Source organism: Sphaeramia orbicularis, chromosome 6 (genome assembly GCF_902148855.1).
Source record: "Sphaeramia orbicularis chromosome 6, fSphaOr1.1, whole genome shotgun sequence".
Taxonomy (NCBI): domain Eukaryota; kingdom Metazoa; phylum Chordata; class Actinopteri; order Kurtiformes; family Apogonidae; genus Sphaeramia; species Sphaeramia orbicularis.
Window position 1 is genome coordinate 23,233,332 of NC_043962.1, and position 25,917 is coordinate 23,259,248.

Consider the following 25,917-nt stretch of genomic DNA (forward strand, 5'->3'; position numbering starts at 1 on the left):
ACAAACCAACAATAAATACAATAAATAATCCACTAAAAACAATAGCACCAACAATATAAAGAATTATTCAGCAGAACAATGGCTGCCGGAACCAAAAAAATTCCTCATCCTACTGGTCCTATATTATTATTATTATTATTATTATTATTATTATTATTATTATTATTATTATTATTATTATTATGACCTTTTTATTAAATCATCAAGAATTTTTATTGTCATACCAGCACACATTTAGAAATGCAATGGTAAGAAATTTGGTACTCGAGGTTATTTAGCCAAATAAGATCTATATATAAACAATATGTACATAAAAAAAGGCTCGTATAGTAATAAAAATAAAGATAGTGGTCGTAGTAGTAGTAGTAGTAGTAGTAGTAGAAGTAGTAGTTTATTCAACCGTTAATTATTATTATTATTATTATTATTATTATTATTATTATTATGACCTTTTTATTAAATCATCAAGAATTTTTATTGTCATACCAGCACACATTTACACATGCAATGGTAAGAAATTTGGTACTCGAGGTTATTTAGCCCAATAAGATCTATATATAAACAATATGTACATAAAAAAGGCTAGTATAATAATAAAAATAAAGATAGTAGTAGTAGTAGTAGTAGTAGTAGAAGTAGTAGTTTATTCGGTCGTTAATTACCTTAAACAACAACCAAAAACAATATATCCATTGTTCATATACAATGCAACCGAAAGGGTTTAGGTTGACCTAAAGACTTATTTTGCCTAACCCTATTTACAATTAACACAATGTTTCCACATGAAAACAAAAAACATTTTCAATGTAATCATTGCTAAATATACAACAGAAGAGAATACATATTTAATTTTAATGTTATTTCAGGTAAATCATGTCCTTATCTCAATTACCAATATTGATCCTAGTCTTTTGAGCTCTGTATTTTGGAATAATAGTTAATTTGTACGTCTTTTTAAAAGTTGTAATTGTTTGAGACTGTTTGAATTAAGATAAAGAGAGAGAGAGAGAGAAAAAAAAAACTATGTATAAAAACACTTGTGCATGTGCAAAATGCAGGAGGAGGAAGTCTGATTGGCTACCTGCCTGCATTGCACTTAATATTGTGAGGTAATAATAATAATAATAATAATAATAATAATAATAATAATAATAATACGTCGGTTTTATATAGCGCTTTTCTAGGTACTCAAACACACAAGTTAATACAAAAGGGCAAACAAATAACAAATACTCAAGCAAAAAGGCAGAGACATACAGAAAAGAAAACACATGAGAGAAGGGTGGATGAAGGTGGATGAGGTAGGTAGATTGTAAAGTGTAGGTTGGGCGCTCCTAAAAACAGGACATGGGGGCTAAAAATTCAAACCAGATGTAGACTAATGTTATGAAGCAAGTTTGGAAGCACTTTGGGTCTGTTTAAAAATAAAAATTTACTGAGATAAAAGAGAAACTATTTTTTCAGGTGAAACACATTTTTATATTATTTTATTTATTTATTTATTTATTTTATACAAAAATCTGCATGTAACACAGTAAAAAGGACGAAAAATTACATGCTACCGTTCTTTCAAATATCTTTTTATTCTCTCGCAGGTACAATTTGGGAACTGAACTAATTATGCAAGGCAGAGTGTTTCACAAAAATGGCCGCTGTTGCAAAATCACTCGCATTTTATTTGTGTTTAAATGGGCAGGTTCCGCGTGTAACTCCAGCGGACACAATGGCTTATGCGCAAAAACCTGGAATGAGACTGCCGATTCATGAAAAACCCGCATGTCTGGATTAGAAAAACCACTAGGATGTTAAAATTGAACTCAGTGTCTGTATTTATAGCGGTATATACGACCATTTACAGCCATGTTTTCAGATCAAATGCACTGACACCTAGATAGCTTTAATGTCCCAATTTTGGTCCTATTTTTGGCCCCAATATTTGATTAAAAATTAATTAATTTTGGAATGGCTCAGAGCAAGAGTATAATTGTTTTTGCATTTATCTGAGGTCATCATTACTTACATGTGTCTAAATATGGGAAATATGTCTAAATTTCTCTTTTATTATTGGTAAAGTGCCAGATACCAAAATAAACCCAGTTTCATAGAAGCATCCAGTTATAGTTTGGGTCAGATACAAGGTGGACTGTGAATGAAAGGTCTGATAAATATCTTAAAATATACATGATATAACTATAACAAATGTTGGAGGAACTGTGGGATGGTTAGGAATCATAATCACATATTTTTAAATATTTTTTTACACATTTTTCCACACATATTTTGGTTATATATTATTATATATTATAATCTCAAACAGGCCATTGTCCTGATTTGAAGTTTAAAAACAGGAGTAAGTATTTGAAACTTCATTATGTAAAGTAATTAATGAGAAATGGGGGTGGGATTAAATACGTTTTCTTCTTCCCACTCCTTTTTGAGCATAAAATAATTAACCCTTTAATCTCTCCTGTGCTGCATTTTGCATTTTACAGCAAAAAAAAAAAAAAAAAAAAATTACTGTAACTCCTGAACCGTTTGCACAAAATTCAAACGGCATCAGAAAGCTGAGATCTGGAAGTTTCCGACACTATATAACACTTTATAGCAGCAACGTGGGACTCTATTACAAGTAGAAAGGAACTGCTTCAGAGACTTCCACACAGGCTAAAAAATGCCTGGAAATACCAAAAAATATGAAGCCATAATATGGATACTGAATATTCAAGACCAAAAAGCATGTTTGAGCAGATGTAAAATAGTTGGAAGTTTATTTTTGCAATCTCCAAAAGTTTTGGTATGGACATTTACAGTTGTCTCCGATAATAATATGCTAGAAACTTCAAGTCCTTTTTTTTTTTTTTTTTTTTTTAACTAAAACAGTTTTAAACATTTATTATTTTTAGTAATGATAATTAATGGCCAGATATTGAAAGTTAAGTTCCTCCTGAAAACAATTCAGAGCAGGGGTATCAAACTCATTTTAGTTCAGGGGCCACATTCAGCTAAATTTGATCGGAAATGGGCGGAACTAGTAAAATAATAACATAATAATACATAAATAATGTCAACTCCAAACTTTTCTGTTTTAGAGTGAAAAAAGTAAATTTACATTATGAAAAAGTTTCCATCTACAAACTATCCTTTCAAAAGATTTGAATAACGTGAACGAACTGAAAAAATAAGTAATTTTAACAATATTCTGCCTCAGTTTATCATTTCCACATGTACATTATAACTTACAGATCACAGTGGAGCTACAAATACACAAAACAGGCAGAATATTAATAAAATTGTACTTACTTCTCTTAAGACATTTCAGGTTTGTCACATTTTTTGCAAAATTATACTTTGTTTTAGTGTAAATGCATGAAAATATTTACATTTACAAACAGAAAAATTTGGAGTTGTCATTATTTCTATGTTATTATGATAGTATTTGACTGAATCCTGCCCGCTTGAGGTTGAATTGGTCTTAATGTGGAACCGGAACTAAAAGGATTGTAATTTTTGCATTTCACAAATTCATTCCAAGGGCCGGATTGAACCCTTTGGCGGGCTGGATTTGGCCCCCAGGCCGCATGTTTGACACCTGTGATTTAGAGCAAAAAAAGACATTTTCTGACACTTTTATTGTATAGAAAACATGAAGACACCTAGGCAGCCTGTGATAATATAATGTCTTAAAAGGGTTCATTTGAAACAGTGAACCTGCATGTGTTCTGGTGAATGTATTGCACCATCAGACACTGTTGTATGCAGGTTATTTGTGTTATATTTCAATAAACGGTTTTAGTGCAACAGTGTTAAATGAATTCTTGTTTCTTGTGACATATATTTTTTAGTATATTCCAAGCCTGCGAAAATGTCATCTGCAAATGCACAAGACACAAGACATTAAGCATAACAATGTGTTTAATTACAAATTTAGAAGCAAAACAGCTTAGTCACACGCAGTTTTAAGCTTCAACATATTCACAGAACTGTCTCAGACACTGGCTTAGGGCGAATATGTTTTTTTTTTTTTCTGTTTTTAACTAATGTAATTTTAATGAACTGGTGAAGATGTATGGTAACAAAACACTGTATGCAAAATGTGACTACATGATAAAGTGATGACTCTATCCAGTAAATGTATGCACTTTGACTGTCTCCACATGGTTATGAGATGGAGGAAAAGGCTTGTGATGCATGCGGTGGGTATCCCTCCCACACTGGAATCCATAAAGGATGCTGGTTTATATTTGGGCCTGTTCAGAGCGTGTTGCTGGCATTATGAAGAAGTGACCTGATTCGATTTATGTCTCATTAATCTCTATCTCTTTTGGTCTTTTGCGCGTTCACTCTGTCTTTCAATAGAAGCGTACATGCCTACCGTCCTCTCACTCTATCTCCCATCTTCCTTTACCAACGTACTGTGAAAACCCAGGCTTCCGTCACTCATTCTTCAGAACAAAGGTTCATCATTAGTGGGCATTCGAGCATTAACTGAGTGAAGAGAACATCAAATGAGTGTCATCTCACTTTCACCTTTCAAATGAAGTCGTGAATCTGTTCGTAAATCCATGACTAGGGATGTTTGTTGACCATAGAAGAAGAGCGGAGGAAAGTCACATGTCTGGCAAAGCAGTGGCGTCACTGGGCCTATTTTAGGGGGCTTTAGCCCCACTAGACTTTCCTGTAGCCTTACTAAATAATTCATTCTGCCTTTTCTGGCTGATTTATAATGCAAAAATACGATACAGACTCCAGAATTACAGTACTCATAAAAAGGGGCTGGGAGTAGGACCCAGTGGAAACTGCTGTGCAGCAAAATATATGCACTGGTGAAACCAATTACAAAATTGGGGCTGTGCACTCAGCCTCAGAAATAAAAGAAAGGCATGATAAAAGTTTTACAGATAATTTTACATGATGATTTAGAGAAATGAAATGTTTTATCTATTTAACTACATGTTAAATATAAAATCATAGAAATAAATCCCAGACAAACCTGTTCACACATAGAGGTGTGCGGTAAAAATGGGTTTAATTATGGTGTTAAAGACAGTTTAATACACAGGTGTCAAACATGCAGCCCGGGGGCTAAATCTGGCCCGCCAAAGGGTCCAGTCCGGCCCTGCAGGATGAATTTGTGAAATGCAAAAATTACACTGAAGATATTAACAATCATTTTAGTTCAGGTTCCACATTCAGACCAGTTCAATCTCAAGTGGGTCAGACCAGTAAAATACTATCATAATAATCTATAAATACTCACAAGTCCAAATTTCTTTCTTTGTAAATGTAAATATTTTCGTGTATTTACACTAAAACAAAGTATAATTTCGCAAAAAATGTGAATAACCTAAACAAATATGAACAACCTGAAATGTTTTATGAGAAGTAAGTACAATTTTAACAAGATTCTGCCTGGTATTAAATGTTTTGTGTGTTTGTAGATCCACTGTGATCTGTAAGTTCTAATGTACATGTGGAAATGATAAACTGAGGCAGAATATTGTTAAAAATTACACTTATTTTTTCAGTTTGTTCATGTTATTCACATCTTTTGAAAAGACAATTTGTAGATGTAAACCTTTTCATAATCTAAATTAACTTTTTTCGCTCTAAAACATAGAGAAAAGTTTGGAGTTGACGTTATTTATATATTATTCTGTTATTATTTTACTTGCTCGGCCCACTGCAGATCAAATTTAGCTGAATGTGGAACTGAACTAAAATGAGTTTGACACCCCTGATTTAGAGAAACGAAATGTTTTATCTATTTAACTACATGTTAAATATAAAATCATAGAAATAAATCACAGACAAACCTGTTCACACGTAGAGGTGTGTGTTAAAAATGTGTTTAATTATGGTGTTAAAGACAGTTTAATATAAAGAAAAGTCATAGGATGTGTTAAGTTGTTTTGTTTTTCCAGTCCTTTTTCACGATTAACCCTTTCATGCATGAATTATGAGAACCTTTGTCAAGATTTTTTTCTGGAGTGTTTTTATTCCTCCATAGGCATGAAAAAAAAATGCGATTGAGGTTTTTTTTTTTTTTTTTTTTTTTTTTTCATGTAGTTACAAAAATGTCCATGCATTTAATTTTTGAAGTAAAGAAACATGTGTTTAAAACCCAATATCAGAAAGTGAGATAAAAACAATGAAATAAAAACATTTTAATCCTGCTTATCTGATGTTTTCTCACATTTTAACATACTCTAATGCTAGTTATTACTCACTTCATGTAGATAATATGCAAAAAAACAAAAAACAAAAACCTTTTTGTCTTACAAATCACATTTGATTTACACTCAAACATGTTAGTTCAGATCAGGTTTATCAAGAACAGCAAAATTACAGTAATGGTCTGAATGTCAGTGTATGGGATGATGCATTAGTGTCCACTGTGTTGGCTGATATGGAACTAAAACAATAAAAACCATGAATATACAAGAGAACAGCTGCAGAAGAACTGTCCACTGGTGTGACTACTATGCATGAAAGGGTATTGTGATTTTAACACACACAATGTGCTGGATCATATATATAAATATATCTTTAAATGTCATACAGCTATTTTCTCCATGTTGGCGAATGCAACTGTAGTAGAAAATAGAAATACCTTTCATTACCTTTAGTAACTAACACGAACTACTGTAAGTATCCATAATGGGGATGTCAAGGAGAGATGAGATATAAAAAGCATGACTAATGTTTTCTGGGGTGGGGCAGGGAATTAATTAGTTTTGTCATGCAAAAAGATGGGTCTCTTGTTTCTGTTGCTGCCAAAGTTTATCCCCATTACCTTTAAGTGCTATGATGGCAGATCCTCAGGAAGGTTTATGAGAAAGGAAGAGAAGAATGGCCAAGCTGATGTAACTAAAACCTGATGTAAGGACTATTGTGCCTTGCAGAATCTTTTACAGAGACATTTTTACATGCCTTCTACTCAACTAAAGTTAAATTATATAAACCACGCCAAATAACACCACAGTTTTCATTTTATATCTGGTACATCTCATTTCCCATGGTACAAAAGTTTGATGTTTTTCTTTAATTAGTCATATAATTAAGAGTAGTATTGTATTATTAGTCATATAATTATGAGTAGTATTATATTATTACCGCTGCCAGGAGGTATTTTGATCGCTTTGCTTTGTGTGCATGTTTGTTTGTTTGTTTGTTAGCAAGAAAACTCAAAAAGTTATGGGCGGATTTTCATGAATTTTTTCCGGAAAAGTTGATACTGGCACAAGGAAGAAATGATTAAGTTCTGGTGGTGATCGGGGGGGGGGGGTTGGCTGGTCCAATCAGAAGGAGGCGTGGACTCACATCATCAGAATGAACACAAATGAAGGACAAAATGAACAAAATGCACAAAAATGACAAAAATACAAAAATTAAATGAACACAAATAAAGGAAAATTATGAACAAAATGCACAAAATGAAGAAAATACAGAAATTAAATGAACACAAATGAAGGAAATAATGAACAAAATGCTAAATAAATGAAGAAAATATAAATATTGAACAAAATTAAGAAAAATGAATATGAAAACACAATGAAGAAAAATTAAGAAAATAATAAGAAAATGAAGAAAAACAAAGAAAATATCAAAACAAAATGACCAAAAATGAAGAAAATATTGCACAAAATGAACAAAAATAAATATAAAACAAAATGAAGAAAAATGAAGAAAACAATGAACAAAATGAAGAAAAATGAAGAGAATATAAAAACAAAATGAAGAAAAATTGAAGAAAATATAAAAACAAAGTGAAGAAAAATGAAGAAAACAATGAATAAATGAACAAAAATGAAGAAAATATTTAAAAAATGAAGAAAAATGAAGAGAATATAAAAACAAAATGAAGAAAAATGAAGAAAATATAAAAACAAAATGAAGAAAAATGAAGAAAATATAAAAACAAAGTGAAGAAAATTAAGAAAACAATGAATAAATGAACAAAAATGAAGAAAATATAAAAACAAAATGAAGAAGAATGAAGAAAATATAAAAACAAAATGAAGAAAAATGAAGAAAATTTAAAAACAAAGTGAAGAAAATTAAGAAAACAATGAATAAATGAACAAAAATGAAGAAAATATAAAAACAAAATGAAGAAGAATAAAGAAAATATAAAAACAAAATGAAGGAAAATGAAGAAAATATAAAAAACAAAATGAAGAAAAATGAACAAAATGATGAACAAAATGAAGGGGGGTGGGGCAGATCTCTCTTGGCGGAGGTCTGCGTTCTCCGAGTGCTTTTCTAGTTAGTCATATAATTACTGAGTTATTAATCATATGATTTAGTGTGTAGTGATGTGTGTGTGGGAAACAGTCAGAAAACTTCAAAAGATGAAGCAGGAGCGCCTGTAAGTTAGTCTTACCTCTGAAATGACTCACTGTCCATTGTTAATGCTGCGGATACTTCATGCTATGATTATCACAACATTTCACACTGGCTTTACTCCTACCTGATGTATTTAGGCGGAAAATTTTGACAACTCTGCATTAAGCAGTGGAGCCTCCACTCAGTATCCTGTCAAAATGACTCAAAGGAACTACATGTAATATTTAGAACATTTAAATACAACCTAAAAGTATCAGCAAAGTGTTCAGATTTTAAAGTCCTGAAGTTATGTTAATGATGCCAGTGTTCTGGATTACAGAGATATGAGCTGAGTCTATTCATACCAGTGGTGCTACAATTTTATTTGACCACTAGAGGGAGTAGAGAGTCACTCTGCTGGTCTCCTATGGGGAGAAAAACTAATACCGCCAAGTGTTTAACCCTGTAAAGCCTGAACCGTTAAATTATTGGCAGAAAATTCCAGTTCTTTGAAACTGAAACCTTTATTGGTCCTTCTGAACAACCCCTTTTTTTTTTTTTTTTTTTTTTTAAATATCAATATCCATATATGAGTTTCAATTTTGTATCGTATTTGATACACCGGGTCTCAAAGCTCAAATATTTTTATTTTTTGAACAAACAAAAACATAATACAACACAAACATGTCTAACAAATTGGTAATTCCTTTTTTTTAAATTGACAAAGTTCTGCCTCCATCCTCATTAATGACAGTCTTGTAGTGTCACTGGAAAGGCCTCTGGTGAACGAATTCCTCCCCCCTGGTGGATTATCTGTGTATTGCATGTATCTAATTGTAGACATCAGGTTTTTCCAGAAAAAAAAAATCACACTGATCATATAGAGGGCTTCAAAACTCATGTATCAAATATGATATGTTTGGCGTGATAGGGTTAACTAAAGCATCATAAAGTGGTGAGATGGGACAAGAACGGCTAAAAAGCTACTTTTAGAGTGAAAGGAAGTGATAAAGTGATAAAAGTTAGAAGCACTGTCGATGTTAACTGTAAAATTTCCCCAAAGTGGGATAAATAAAGTCATGTCTCGACAATTAAATTGCTTGTTGGCTTAGTTTGAAATTATTGTGTACAGAAAATGGTGTGGTTTTACTGTGGCTGTTTTCTGTCTAAAAACAGAGCTAAGCTAACAGGGCTATGATTTAAACCAGGGGTTCCCAAAGTGGGTACGCATACCCCTAGGGGTACTTGGCAGAAGCACAGGGGGTACTTGAAATGTTTTTGGACAAATACATTAAATAAGTCATCATGTACTGAATACAAAATAAACTAGAAGCACTCAGAGAGCGCAGACCTCCGCCAAGGCTGATCAGTGGCCCCCCCCCGTGGGCCCCCCACCCCTGATCACCACCAAAATTTAATCATTTCTTCCTTATCCCATTTCCAACAAACCCTGAAAATTTCATCCAAATCTGTCCATAACTTTTAGAGTTATGTTGCACACTAACGGACAGACAAACAAACAAACAGACAAACAAACAAACAAACAGACAAACAAACAAACAAACCCTGGCAAAAACATAACCTCCTTGGCAGAGGTAATAATGAGAATTAATGCTGAAATATAAAACACAATAAATACATTCATATAATAGTTTTATTATCAATCATCTGGTTTAAACTTTGGTAACATTTTAAGAACATTTCTATTTTATATTATTCAAAATGAGTTTATTTGAGTAGCTAAGTAACTAGAAGCACTCGGAGAGCGCAGACCTCCGCCAAGGCTGATCAGTGGCCCCCCCCGTGGGCCCCCCCACCCCCGATCACCACCAAAATTTAATCATTTCTTCCTTATCCCATTTCCAAAAAACCCTGAAAATTTTATCCAAATCTGTCCATAACTTTTTGAGTTATGTTGCACACTAACGGACAGACAAGCAAACAAACAGACAAACAAACAAACAAACCCTGGCAAAAACATAACCTCCTTGGCGGAGGTAATAATTACTTTTTTTGTTAATGAAAGGTTCATTGATTAATTAATGACCAATTTATTTATTTTCTTATCAATGCAAGAGGGCACTTTTCAGTTTATATTTTGCACACAAAATTTGCTTTAAAAATGTGTTTTTTTTATATATATTGCAATTAGATATATGTTGTTTGTTTACGCAGTTTTGACAATATAAACAGACACAGGTACAGGAAAAAATTTTGCCTAATTATTTTTTCAATCAAAAATGCTGTAGCAAGAGTTGGGAGTACTTGGCTAAAAGAGTATATTTCAGGGGGTACTCCACTGTAAAAAGTTTGAGAACCATTTGTGTAAACTATCAGCTGATCCAGCACGTGATTTTTTTTGGCTTAATTCAAGATTTTTTGCTAAATTTGAGAATTTTTTTTTGGCTTAATTGAAGATTTTTTTTACTTAATTGAAGATTTTTTTTTTTTTTTGGCTTAATTCAAGATTTTTTTCCTTAAATCAAGCTCAGTTTTTTTTTTTTGCTTAATTCAATTCAAGACTGTGGAATTTTTGCACTTGGCAAAAACATCCCAGGGGCCGAACTGGACCCTTTGGCGGGCCAGATTTGGCCCCCGGGCCGCATGTTTTCCACCCCTGATGTAAATGGTCATCTAAGCTGGTGCGTTGTTAAACACACTCTGCACACTTAGTTCATATTTTGTCTGTATGGTAGGAGTCACTGTGAGCTGCAGAAATGAAATCACAAATGTTGCCTATCTTGCTTTTCAATTGTCTGCAGTCCTTCTAATCTAGGTCATGCTTTAGTCGTCATTGCTAAGCAGAGCGATAGCTAACAGCTTATAATCAGTCATTTTCCTTATCTTTTTCATCTCTCTCCTTTACTATACAATGAAAATCCAATTTTGCTGCTTTCATTGTTAGTGTGAGAATGCATTGTTTTGCTTTGTAAATCATCTTTTTGCTGCCCATAGTTTGGATTTTGTTCTGCACATTCAATGCTTATCCTTTTTCAAGGTTTGATCAGTTGAAAAGGAGGACAAGTGAGCAATGAAATAAGATACAGGTTCTCTTTAACACAAATCCAAAACCTTGTTATGGATTGAACAATTGTTATTTATTTGTTTTGAGCAGGAAAAAAAATGAGATTTTTGTGTGTATAAGAACCTAATAGCAGAGCAAACACATTAATAAATAGAGGTGATCAAAAACACGTCATAGTTCCATTCACATTTGAATCCATATACTTGGGAAAAGAGAACCAGAGGATATAACAAGTTCATGGGATAAATGGATGCTTCTATGAAACTGGGTACATTTTGGTATCTGGCACTTTTCCAGCTTTTTAGACCCAATAATAAAAAAGAAATTTAGACGTATTTTCCCCCAGGATGTACCCAATGATGACCTCAGATAAATGCAAAAAAAATTATACTCTTGCTCTGAGTCATCTCAAAATTAATGATTTTTTACTCAAATATTGGGGCCAAAAATAGGAACAAAATTCTGACAGGAAAAGCTACCTAGGTGTCAGTGCATTTGATCTTGAAAACATGGCTAGAAATGGTCTTATATAGCGCTATAAATACAGACACTGTGTTAAATTTGTCGATCCCAGTGGTTTTTCTAATCCAGACATGCAGGTTTTTCATGAATCTCAGTCTCATTACAGCTTTTGTATGTAACCCATCGTGTCCACTTGTGTTACATACAGAACCTGCCCAGTTAAACACATATAAATCGTGAGTGATTTTGCAACAGTGGTCATTTTTGCCAAACACTCCGCCTTGCATGATTAGTTCAGTTCCCAAAGTGTACCTCTGAGAGAATAAAGAGATATTCAAAAAAATAGTAGCAGGTAATTTTCGTGTCCTTTTGACCATGTTACATACAGATTTTTATATTTAATATTAACCCATAAAGACCCAGTGCTACTTTTGTGGCAGTTCCCAAGTGAATGTTTCTCTATTTCTTCCTTTCTTGACTGATTTATCACCATTTTTTTAATAACATCATCTGTATTTGTAAAAATTCAGAGTAAATTCAAAGTTAGCAAGTGTTCAGAGAACGCAAACCTCTGCCAAGCACCTCGAATGGTGTGCATGTGTGGATTGACTATTTCTTTTGAAATTAAACAGTTTCAAGGTTGTTCCATACAGCAGAAAAAGTTGAAGCTTGGTACCAGTCATGTGTATGTCAAATTATATTCAATTCACACCAATATTTGTTCAGTTCTAATGAAAAATGTGTCGTAAATGGGATTTTCAATGTTAAATGTAAATGTCCATAGAGTCCACATTCCACAGTGGATGTGGACAATTTAGTTCCAGATACAAGATATTGTTCTAAACTACGGGTGGATCAAATTGGAGGCTAATCAGCGTCGTTTTGAATTTTTTTTATGAGTTTTCGAAAATTGCTCAATGATGACAGATAGGAAAATTGTAGATTTTGTGACCTTGCTGTGACCTTGAACTTTGGCCTACTTGGCCCAAAATTTAATGGGTTCATCCCAGGGCCTAGGCCTATCTGTGGGGACAATTTGGTAAAGATGGTTGGAATAGTTTTCCCGTAAAGTTGCTAACAAACAAACACACAAAGCAAAGTGATCACAGTACCCCCTGGCGAAGGTAATAATTACATCAAAACAGAGAAAAATGAAGAAAAAAAAAACTTTTGCTGCAAAGATACTGCTAACTGAATGTAAAAACAAGTGTGTCCATCCACTGTCAGTGATCCAACTCCATGGGTTTTACTGGTGAATCAATGTTGTAGAAGATGACGGTGACTATGGAGTCTCTGAACGTCCAAATGGGTCATATCTGATGACCATGAAAAGATGACAAACTGTATTTTACACCAATTATTTACATCAGGGGCGTCAAACTCATTTTAGTTCAGTTCCACATTCAGCTACATTTGATCTGCAGTGGGCCGAACCAGTAAAATAATAACATAATAATGTTGGGTTTCTGTAAATTGGCTTAGAGTCTGGTTTTTGACCATCTCTATATATAAAGTGTAATGAGATAACTTTTTTGTGATCTGGCATTATATAAATAAAATTTGATTGATTGAGTGATTTAATTGGTTTTCCCCGTAAGTCGCTTTGGAAAAAAGCGTCTGCCAAATGCATAAACATAAACATAATATATAAATAATGTCAACTCCAAACTTTTCTCTGTTTTAGAGCAAAAAAAGTAAATTTACATTATGAACAGGTTTACATCTACAAACTATCTTTTCAAAAGATGTGAATAACATGAACAAACTGAAAAAAATAAGTGTAGTTTTAACAATATTCTGCCTCAGTTTATCATTTCCACATGTATTAGAACTTACAGATCACAGTGGATCTACAAACACAAAACAGACAGAATATTATTAAAATTGTACTTACTTCTCTTAAGACATTTCAGGTTATTCACATTTTTTTGCAAAATTATACTTTTTTTTAGTGTAAATACATGAAAATATTTATATTTACAAAGAGACAAATTTGGAGTTGTCATTATTTATGTATTATTATGTTATTATTTTACTGGTTCGGCCCACTTCAGATAAAATTTACAATGAAAAAAGTAAATTTGCATTATAAAAAGGTTTACAACTACAAACTATCCTTTTAAAAGATGTGAATAACATGAACAAACTGAAAAAATAAGTGTAATTATAACAACATTCTGCCTCAGTTTATCATTTACACATGTAGATTATAACTTACAGATCACAGTGGATCTACAAATACACAAAACATTTAATAACAGGTGGAATATTATTAAAATTGTACTTACTTCTCTTAAGACATTTCAGGTTAGTCACATTTTTTTGCAGAATTATACTTAGTTTTAGTGTAAATACATGAAAATATTTACATTTACAAACAGAAAGATTTGGAGTTGTCATTATTTCTATGTTATTATGATAGTATTTGACTGGTCTGGCCCACTTGAGATTGAATTGGTCTGAATGTGGAACCTGAACTAAAAGGATTGTTAATATCTTAGTGTAATTTTTGCATTTTACAGATTCATCCCAAGGACCGGACTGGACCCTTTGGTGGGCCGAATTTGGTCCCCGGGCCGCATGTTTGACACCTGTGTTGTACATGTATTGATAGGATTTGTGGATCAACAGGGATTAAACGGTTTATATCTGTAGATAGTTTGTGTCACTGGTGGATGTTTGGGTCTTTATGGGTTAATTTCTATGTGTGAACCATGCTTTTATTAGAGACATTCAGTACAGAATGCCTGCAGAAACCCCCTATTCTTCCACTGTGAACTATTTTATGCATGACTCTAAATGTTAACAAATTAAAGGTGTCATAATGGAATGTGATTTTCAGCCGGGTGTGTGATCCCTGTCATATTTTCCTGGTCCTGCATGAAAATACATCCACCCCCCACCCCCAGGCGTCGTCTGCTTGGAATTTGAATTTTCTAATTGAAGAATTAATGGAGTCAGTAATCAAGCAATTAATCCGTAGTTACAGTAATAGCTTGCTCGTTCTTAAGAGCTTTTTGTTGTAGATTAGGCTATGTATTGAACATGAATTTGAATGAAATGCTGTAATTTTGCAGAACTGTATGTTTAGTTCAGAAATAAGGCGATAACGCTTTCAACCATGTAGAAATATTTCCAGAAAGGTCATGAAATCTGACAGTTTGTGTGGGTATTTATTTGTGTGCAAAATGTGCAGGAGTTCAATTCTGCTGTGGAGCTGTCTGTTATTCCAGTATTTATTTATTTATTTATTTATTACCTCTGCCAGGAGGTATTGTGATCGCTGTGGTTTGTTTGTGTGTTTGTTTGTTTGTTAGCAAGATAACTCAAAAAGTTATAGACTGGTTTTCATGAAATTTTAAGGAAATGTTGATACTGGCACAAGGAAGAAATGATAAAATTTTGGTGGTGATTGGGGGGGGGACGGTGTTGGTCCTATCAGAAGGAGGAGTGGACTCACATCATCAGAATGAACACAAATGAAGGAAAAAATGAACAAAATGCACAAAAATGAAGAAAATATAAAAAAATTAAATGAACACAAATGAAGGAAAAAATGAACAAAATGCACAAAAATGAAGAAAATATAAAAATTAAATGAACACAAATAAAGAAAATAATGTACAAAATGCACAAAAATGATGAAAATATAAAAATTAAATGAACACAAATGAAGGAAATAATGAACAAAATGCACAAAAATGAAGAAAATACAGACATTAAATGAACACAAATGAAGGAAATAATGAAGAAAATGCGCAAAAATGAAGAAAATACAGAAATTAAATGAACACAAATGAAGGAAATAATGAACAAAATGCACAAAAATGAGGAAAATACAAAAATTAAATGAACACAAATGAAGGAAATAATGAACAAAATACACGAACATGACGAAAATACAAAAATAAAATGTTTTTGTGTTTGGTTCAATCAGAAGGAGGAGTGGACTCACATCATCAGAATGAACACAAATGAAGGAAAAAATGAAGAAAATATAAAAATTTAATGAACACAAATGAAGGAAAAAATGAATAAAATGCACAAAAATGAAGAAAATATAAAAATTAAATGAAAACAAATGAAGGAAATAATGAACAAAATGCACAAAAATGAAGAAAATATAAAAATTAAATGAACACAAATAAAGAAAATAATGTACAAAATGCACAAAAATGATGAAAATATAAAAATTAAATGAACACAAATGAAGGAAATAATGAAGAAAATGCACAAAAATGAAGAAAATACAGACATTAAATGAACACAAATGAAGGAAATAATGAAGAAAATGCACAAAAATGAAGAAAATACAGAAATTAAATGAACACAAATGAAGGAAATAATGAACAAAATGCACAAAAATGAAGAAAATACAGACATTAAATGAACACAAATGAAGGAAATAATGAACAAAATGCACAAAAATGAAGAAAATATAAAAATTAAATGAACACAAATAAAGAAAATAATGAACAAAATGTATAAAAATGACAAAAATACAAAAATAAAATGAATACAAATGAAGGAAAAAATGAACAAAATCCACAAAAATGAAGGAAATACAGAAATTAAATGAACACAAATGAAGGAAATAATGAACAAAATACACGAACATGACGAAAATACAAAAATAAAATGTTTTTGTGTTTGGTTCAATCAGAAGGAGGAGTGGACTCACATCATCAGAATGAACACAAATGACGGAAATAATGAACAAAATGCACAAAAATGAAGAAAATATAAACATTGAACAAAATTAAGTAAAATGAATATAAAAACACAATGAATAAAAAATTAAGAAAATAATGAAGAAAATGAAGAAGAATAAAGAAAACATAAAAACAAAACGATCAAAAATGAAGAAAATATGGAACAAAATGAAGAAAAATGAATATAAAAACAAAGAAGAAAATGAAGAAAAATGAAGAAAATATAAAAACAAAATGAAGCGGGGGGGGGGGGGGCAGATCTCTCTTGGTGGAAGTCTGCGTTCTCCGAGTGCTTTTCTTGTTTAAAAATGTATAAAGATGAATCCTAATAAGAAACATCTATTTATATCAACCTTTTGCTTTTCTACAGTTGTCGCTGCTCTTAAATAACAGCGTCAGTGAAACTCAACAAAGTGAAATTTAATTAAATAACATAAATTGGTTTGCGATTATCATTCGTATAATTCATCAAACGCGTCCCAAGAGGATGCTTGTTTCGTAGCGCTCGTATGATTACTCTTTTTATAGAATGAAAGGAGTGTGACAGTCAAAGTTCCCTCCATGGTAAAAATAAATAAATAAATAAATAAATGTTCTTTATTGTATTTGCAAATAAACCACACAGGCAGTTTACAGTAGTTGGTGTTTATCACTGTCATTTCGATAAACATTCCCACCGTATCTTTAGTGAGGGCTGTGTAAAGTTCAGATTTTTCCTTCATGTTCACATTGATTTTCTCAACATGCTCCAGTTTCCACCCACGTTCAAAAACATTCAGGTCAGGTAGATTAGAGACTCTATAAATGTTTCTCTGTAACTGTGTTAGCTCTGTGATTCACTCGCGACCTGCACAGAGTCTTTCCCTGTCTTTAACTCAGTGAGGAATAAATGCTGGGTTTTCATGTCAACGGCAAATAAATGGTGTATTAATTAAATCTGACAACTCTATGGTAAACAACAACAACAACAACAAAAAATGTCACTGCAGCCTAGTGAGAGACTGATGTCGCTGTCAAATATTTTATTCACTTTTCAGAGTTTATGCCACATGATGCAGTAGTTACCTAATATGCAATGCAGCTACTGTGTACTCTTAACCCTTTATTGGGCAAGTGACTATTTTTGGTCATTTGCACAAATATTCCAAGACAGTTCCAGTGAAGACAGTGAGGCAACAATCTCAGGTCTAATGTGGTCTAGAGCAGGGGTGTCAAACATGTGGCCTGGGGGCCAAATGTGGCCCACCAAAGGGTCCAGTTCAGCCCCTGGGATGTTTTTGCCAAGTGCAAAAATTCCACAGTCTTGAAATGAATTAAGCAAACAAAACGAAACAAAACAAAACAAAACAAAACAAAAAAAAAAAAAAAAAAATATATATATATATATATATATATATATATATATATATATATATATATATATATATATATATATAAAATTCCACAGTCTTGAAATGAATTAAGCAAAAAAAAAAAAAAAAATACATATATATATATATATATATATATATATATATATATATATATATATATATATATATATATATATTTATTTATATTTATTTATTTATTTATTTATTTTTTTACTTAATTGAAGATTTTTTTTTTTTTTTACTTAATTGAAGTTTTTTTTTTTTTTTTTTTGGCTTAATTCAAGATTTTTTTTTCCTTAATTCAAGCTATTTTTTTTTTTTTTTCATTCATTCATGACCCTAGTGAGGATAAAGCGGGTTCAGAAAATGAATGAATGACAAAAATTTAGCTTGAATTAAGGAAAAAATCTTGAATTAAGCAAAAAAAAAAAAATCTTCCATTGAGTAAAAAAAAATCTTCAATTAAACAAAACAAAAAAAAAATCTTCAATTAAGTAAAAAAAAATCTTGAATTAAGCAAAACAAAAAAAAACAAAAAATCTCAAATTTAACAAAAAGTCTTGAATTAAGCCAAAAAAATCTTCAATTAAGTTTAAAAAAAAAAGTAAAAATCTTGAATTCAGCCAAAAAAAAATCTTCAATTAAGTATAAATAAAATCTTCAATTAAGCAAAAAAAAGAAAAATCTTCACTTAAGTAAAAAAAAATCTTGAATTAAGCAAAACAAAAAAACTCAAATTTAACAAAAAGTCTTGAATTAAGCCAAAAAAATCTTCAATTAAGTGAAAAAATATATATCTTGAATTAAGGCCAAAAAAATCTTCAATTAAGTAAAAATATCTTCAATTAAGCCAAAAAAAATCTTCAGTTAAGTAAAAAAAATCTTCAATTAAGCCAAAAAAAATGATATTCAATTAAGTTAAAAAATTTTCAATTAAGCCAAAAAAAAATCTCAAATTTAGCAAAAAATCTTGAATTAACAAAAAAAAAAAAAAAAATCCAAAAACTTCAATTCATTATTTATAGTTTATTATGATAGTATTTTACTGGTCTGATCCACTTTAGAATTAATTAACCTAAAACTATTTGAACATCCTTGATTGTTAATATTTTCAGTGTAATTTTTGCGTTTCACAAACTCATCCTGTGGGCCGCTTTTGGACCCTTTGGCGTGCTGGATTTGACCCCCGGGCCGCATGTTTGACACCAGTGCTGTAAAGGGTTTACAATGAAATGGATGACATATATTTTAATGCTGGAATTTCTTTAAATGGAGCTGATTTAACACTCAAAAAATAAAAATAGAAAATGCACAAAAATCATGAACAAATAAATATTAGAATGCTCTCACCAGTTCTTATTATTGTGCAGAGAGACGCAGCGTTTCATGACCAAATTCAAATTAAAGAACAAAAAAAAAATCAGTCATTCTGTATCAAGCCGAGTGAAGCCATAGCATCATCTCTGTCGCACTCGGTAAATCTTAATCAAAGGAAACATTGTTTGTATTTCCCCCAGTTTCCTCGGGCACGATACATAAAGTGTTACACCAAAACAAATTCCCTCAGTTCCATCTTGACTTGTTTGACATTCTAGTCACATACGTGCCTTTGAGGAACTGTGATTTGTAATCAGGCATTTCCAGATATCTCGACTCGATTGAGGGACCGGTGGGTGGCGAGCTTCCTTATTATTTATGTCCCCCCAGTCTCAAATATAAATCACACAACACAGCAGTCATAGCTGCTTTTCTTCCTTCCCTTCCTCCTCCTGCAGAGATACAGCGCTGAAGTTGGCGGCTTTATTGTGATTTTGTTTTATGTGACTGAGATTGAGAGTGTGAGGAGGACAGTGCACCTAGAAACAGAAATGGATCTGAGGCACTACATCAAGGTTGCGGTTTATGTATGTGGGTATAAGTGTATGTGATTATTAGTGGTTACACATACAGAGACATAAAGCAACTCTTACAATTTAAGTGCAAGCTGCTTATATTGTGCTTTTTTTTTTTTTTTTTTTGGATTGCATTAGAACAGGGGTGTCAAACTCATTTTCTTTCAATGACCACATTCAGCCCAATTTAATCTGCAGGGGGTCGGACCAGTAAAATAATAGCATGATAGCTAATAAATAATGAAACCTCCAACTTGTTTTATTGCAAAAAAATAACATAGTAACATTCAATTATGCCAATATTTACATTTACAAACTATCCAAACAAAAAGGATGCGAATAACCTGAAAAAATGAAATTTGTTAAGAAATGTAAGTACAATTTTAACAATATTATGCCTTGACTTATCATTTATAGGCTACATATGCATTACAAAATTTGTGAAATGCAAAAATTACACTAAGATATGAACAATCCTTTTAGTTCAGGTTCCACATTCAGACCAATTCAATCTCAAGTGGGTCAGACCAGTCAAATACTATCATAAAAGCCTAGAAATAATGACAATTCCAAATTTTTGTCTTTGTAAAATGTAAATATTTTCATGTATTTACACTAAAACAAAGTATAATTTTGCAAAAAATGTGAATAACCTGAAATGTCTTAAGAGAGGTAAGTACAATTTTAACAAGATTCTGCCTGTTACTAAATGTTTTATGTATTTTTTATATTATAATGTACATGTATAACTGATAAACTGAGGCAGAATATTGTTAAAATTACACTGATTTTTCCAGTTTGTTCATGTTATTCTCATTGTTTTAAAAAGCAGGGGTGTCAAACTCATTTTCTTTCAATGACCACATTCAGCCCAATTTAATCTGCAGGGGGTCGGACCAGTAAAATAATAGCATGATAGCTAATAAATAATGACACCTCCAAATTGTTTTAGTGCAAAAAAATAGCATAATAACATTCAATTATGCCAATATTTACATTTACAAACTATCCAAACAAAAAGGATGTGAATAACCTGAAAAAAAAAAGGAATTTGTTAAGAAATGTAAGTACAATTTTAACAATATTATGCCTTGACTTATCATTTATAGGCTACATATGCATTACAAAATTTGTGAAATGCAAAAATTACACTAAGATATGAACAATCCTTTTAGTTCAGGTTCCACATTCAGACCAATTCAATCTCAAGTGGGTCAGACCAGTCAAATACTATCATAAAAACCTAGAAATAATGACAATTCCAAATTTTTGTCTTTGTAAATGTAAATATTTTCATGTATTTACACTAAAACAAAGTATAATTTTGCAAAAAATGTGAATAACCTGAAATGTCTTAAGAGAGGTAAGCACAATTTTAACAAGATTCTGCCTGTTACTAAATGTTTTATGTATTTTTTATATTATAATGTACATGTATAACTGATAAACTGAGGCAGAATATTGTTAAAATTACACTGATTTTTCCAGTTTGTTCATGTTATTCTCATTGTTTTAAAAAGCAGGGGTGTCAAACTCATTTTCTTTCAATGACCACATTCAGCCCAATTTAATCTGCAGGGGGTCGGACCAGTAAAATAATAGCATGATAGCTAATAAATAATGACACCTCCAAATTGTTTTAGTGCAAAAAAATAGCATAATAACATTCAATTATGCCAATATTTACATTTACAAACTATCCAAACAAAAAGGATGTGAATAACCTGAAAAAAAAAGGAATTTGTTAAGAAATGTAAGTACAATTTTAACAATATTATGCCTCGACTTATCATTTATAGGCTACATATGCATTACAGAATTTGTGAAATGCAAAAATTACACTAAGATATGAACAATCCTTTTAGTTCAGGTTCCACATTCAGACCAATTCAATCTCAAGTGGGTCAGACCAGTCAAATACTATCATAAAAACATAGAAATATTCACAACTCCAATTTTTTGTCTTTGTAAATGTAAATATTTTCATGTATTTACACTAAAACAAAGTATAATTTCGCAAAAAATGTGAATAACCTGAAATGTCTTAAGAGAGGTAAGCACAATTTTAACAAGATTATGCCTCGACTTATCATTCATAGGCTACATATGCATTACAGATTAGATCTACAAAGGCACAAAACATTTAGTAACAGGCAGAATATTGTTAAAATTCCACTTAATTTTCTTTAGACATTTCAGGTCGTTCATATGTGTTCAGGTTATTCACATTTTATTGTTACAGGATAGTTTGTTCATGTAAACATTTTCATAATTTAATGTTTTTTGCACTAAATCAGAGGTGTCAAACTCATTTTAGTTCAGGGGCCACATTTAGTAAATAATAGGATAAGAACTTTTGAGTGTAAAAAGTAAATTCTTTAATGAAAATGTTTATATCCACAAATTGTACTTGAACGTAACATGAATATGAACAAGCTAAAAATTCTTTAGTAAAATAAGTGCAATGTTAACAATATTAGGCCTTAGTTTATCATTTATACACATGAATCACAACTTAGAGATCACAGTGGATCTACAAATACACCGAACATTAAATAACAGGGAGAATATGATTAAAATTCCACATACTTCTCTTAAGACATTTCAGATATTCACATTTTTTGTAAAAGGCTAGTCTGTAAATGTGAATATTTTTTGTGTAATTTTACTTTTTTACACTAAAACAAAGAGACAAATTTAAAGTTTTCGTTATTTATAGTTTATTATGATAGTATTTTACTGGTCTGATCCACTTTAGAATGAAATGACCTAAAATGATTTAAACATCCTTGATTATTAATATCTTCAGTGTAATTTTTGTATTTCACAAATTTATCCCAGGGGCTAGACTGAACCCTTTGGAGGGCCAGATTTGGCCCCCAGACCACATGTTTGACACCCCTGCACTAAATCAAAGAGAAAAAAATGGTGTTGTCATTATTTATAGGTTGTTATGATATTATTTTTGAGTTTGATGCCCTAACTTACATTTTGTAAATTCATCTTGCGGGCCGGATTGGACCCTTTGACGGGCTGGTTTTGGCCTCTGGGACGCATGTTTGACACCTGTGCATTAGAAGTTTTCTCAGTTGTCTCATTTCTATTTTCTCTCTTCTTTCTCCCTTTTCCTTCCAGTGTGCCCGTAATCCTCTTTCCAAAGAGTGGAAGACCAGTCAACGAATTATGAATGTTAAACAAGATGACCTCCTCTCAGCAGCAGCAGATGATGCGAGGTCCTAGGTGGAACCGGGCCTTGTCCGACCCTTTGTTTGTGCTGCTCCTGGCCCTCCAGCTGCTGGTGGTGGCGGGGTTGGTACGTGCTCAGACGTGTCCCTCCGTCTGCTCCTGCAGTAACCAGTTCAGCAAAGTCATCTGCACTCGCCGGGGCCTACGGGATGTCCCTGACGGCATCTCCACCAACACCCGCTACCTGAATCTGCAAGAAAATCTCATTCAGGTCATAAAGGTGGACAGCTTCAAGCACCTGAGGCATCTAGAGATCCTGCAGTTGAGTAAAAACCACATACGTAAAATTGAGCTGGGGGCTTTCAATGGACTGGCCAGCCTCAATACCTTGGAGCTCTTTGATAACCGCCTGACTACCATCCCAAACGGGGCTTTTGAGTACCTGTCCAAACTAAAGGAGCTTTGGCTGAGGAATAACCCCATAGAGAGCATTCCCTCCTATGCTTTCAACAGAGTGCCCTCATTACGGCGCTTGGACCTCGGGGAGCTCAAACGTCTCTCCTACATATCTGAGGGGGCCTTTGAAGGGCTGAGCAATCTGCGATACTTAAATCTGGGAATGTGCAATTTAAAGGAAATTCCCAACCTTATCCCCCTGGTGAAGCTGGATGAATTGGAGATGTCGGGGAATCAGCTATCCGTCATCCGGCCCGGCTCGTTTAAAGGGCTCATACACTTGCAGAAACTTTGGATGATGCATGCTCAGATCCAGACCATAGAGAGAAACTCCTTTGACGACCTGCAGTCACTAGTGGAGCTTAATCTAGCCCACAATAACCTTACCCTTTTGCCTCATGATCTCTTCACTCCTTTACATCACCTGGAGAGGGTACATTTGCACCACAACCCATGGAATTGTAACTGTGACATTCTGTGGCTCAGCTGGTGGCTTAAGGAGATGGTACCGGCAAACACCAGCTGCTGCGCCCGCTGCAGCTCACCTTCCCACCACAAGGGGCGATACATCGGTGAGCTCGACCAGAACTACTTTCATTGTTATGCTCCAGTTATTGTGGAGCCTCCCGCGGATCTTAACGTGACTGAGGGAAGCGCTGCCGAGCTGAAATGCAGAGCCAGCTCTTTGACCTCGGTAAGTTGGATTACACCGAACGGTTCCATCATGACCCACGGCGCGTACAAGGTCAGGATATCGGTGCTGAACGACGGCACTCTGAACTTCACCAACGTTACCATGCAGGACACCGGTACATATACGTGTATGGTGAGTAATTCCGCAGGTAACACCACGGCATCTGCCACGCTCAACGTCTCGTCAACGGAGAACAGCAGTTTCAGCTACTTCACCACAGTGACAGTGGAAACCATAGAAACGCCGCATAACGAAGGCATGACCACTACTGTGCAACGGAAAGCTGACCCTACCCCGTCTCCTGGCACGTGGGAGATTGTTTCGCCCACTTCCACGACTACGACGACACCCCGGACGACAATTTCCACCCATGTCACGGAGAAGACTTACACAATTCCGGTCACGGAGTTCGGTGGGGAGGGCTCACTGAACGGTTTGGATGAGGTTATGAAGACGACCAAGATCATAATTGGCTGTTTTGTTGCGATCACACTCATGGCAGCCGTCATGCTGATTATCTTCTACAAGATGCGCAAACAGCACCACCAGCAGAACCACCACGCGCCGACACGCACTATTGAGATCATCAACGTGGACGAGGACTGCGTAACGGGGGGCCCGGGCATGGAGGGTCACCTGACTCTGCCGCCTCTTGAGCACGAGCACCTCAACCACTATAACACTTACAAGACTGCATACAACCACGCTTCCACTATCAACTCCATACACAGTTCCGCGCACGAACCTTTGTTAATTCGGGCCAGTTCGAAAGACAATGTACAAGAGACCCAAATCTAAAACTCTTTTTTTCAAAATGAGACGTTCTAAAACGGATGGAATTACATAAAAAGACAATACTGACAGGATATTATTATCATTTTGGTTGTTAAGGACTGTGACTCAAACATATGAACAGACTCGTGTTTGGGAAATCAGTAGTTAGTGATGTTTATTCAATGACTTTGGGAATTAGGGTATGTCTACTGTTTCGAAAAGTGTCTTTACAAAACAGAAGTTATTTATTTAAGAAAAAAGCTATTGTGATTAAATTGAGAAAAAACTGTACTCTGCAATTATTTTTTCAGCACTTATTTCATGTGTTTTTTTGTTTTTTTTCCTCTCATTCCGTGGGATTGGTTTACTAATATGCTTTCAAACTCGCAAAGACATCTGTCGAAGAAGAACTCCTGATGCTTTTTATTTTTTTGTTCTTTTTTTTTTTTTTTAAAAAACACAGACTTTGGATGAAATGAGATAGTAACCTAATTTCCCCCCACGTATCAAAGGAGTCTAGAGCACATTAGTGATTTTCTCCAGCTGTGGATTAAGTGATGAAATCTTTTGTGACCATCTGTAACGGAGATGAATTAAACACTTGTTCATTATTTTAGTGAGTGGCAAGACTGTCAGTGATGAAATTTGATCATAATTTACTGTTTAATTATATCTGTCACATACACATTAGGCACTCTGCTCTGTCATCAACACACAAGATCTTCAATGAGGGTTGTATGTCCTAATGTTCTGCTATTGGTGAAGTGGAAGCTCTACGATTAGAAGTACATTTTTAGTTGGATTAAATTCTATTGATTAACTATGAAATGAAATTACATCTGTCTTTGTGTTTCTAATGTATATAAATAGCATAATCTTATCTCTAATGTCCACTTGTTTTGACTTAAGTTAAGTAAGAGGTTTTAAGATTGTTAAGTCAACTATTCAATTCTGAAATCTGAGGGTCATGATAAAAACATTACCAAGATCTCTATATGACTCATAATAGTGATTGACA

The 25,917-nt window shown here is 33.2% G+C and overlaps 1 protein-coding gene across 3 annotated transcripts in view; it reads left to right on the top strand.

The window, feature by feature from the left end:
- Nucleotides 1-24,925, top strand: part of lrrc4ca (leucine rich repeat containing 4C, genome duplicate a) — a 778,552-nt gene extending 753,627 nt beyond the window's left edge. For all 3 annotated transcript variants that reach the window (XM_030136981.1, XM_030136980.1, XM_030136979.1), the window contains exon 3: nucleotides 22,925-24,925. In XM_030136981.1, coding sequence (XP_029992841.1) covers nucleotides 22,977-24,923 — 1,947 coding nt within the window. In that variant the 5' untranslated portion in view covers nucleotides 22,925-22,976 and the 3' untranslated portion in view covers nucleotides 24,924-24,925. The remainder of the gene's footprint in view (nucleotides 1-22,924) is intronic.
- Nucleotides 24,926-25,917: the final 992 nt, after the last annotated feature.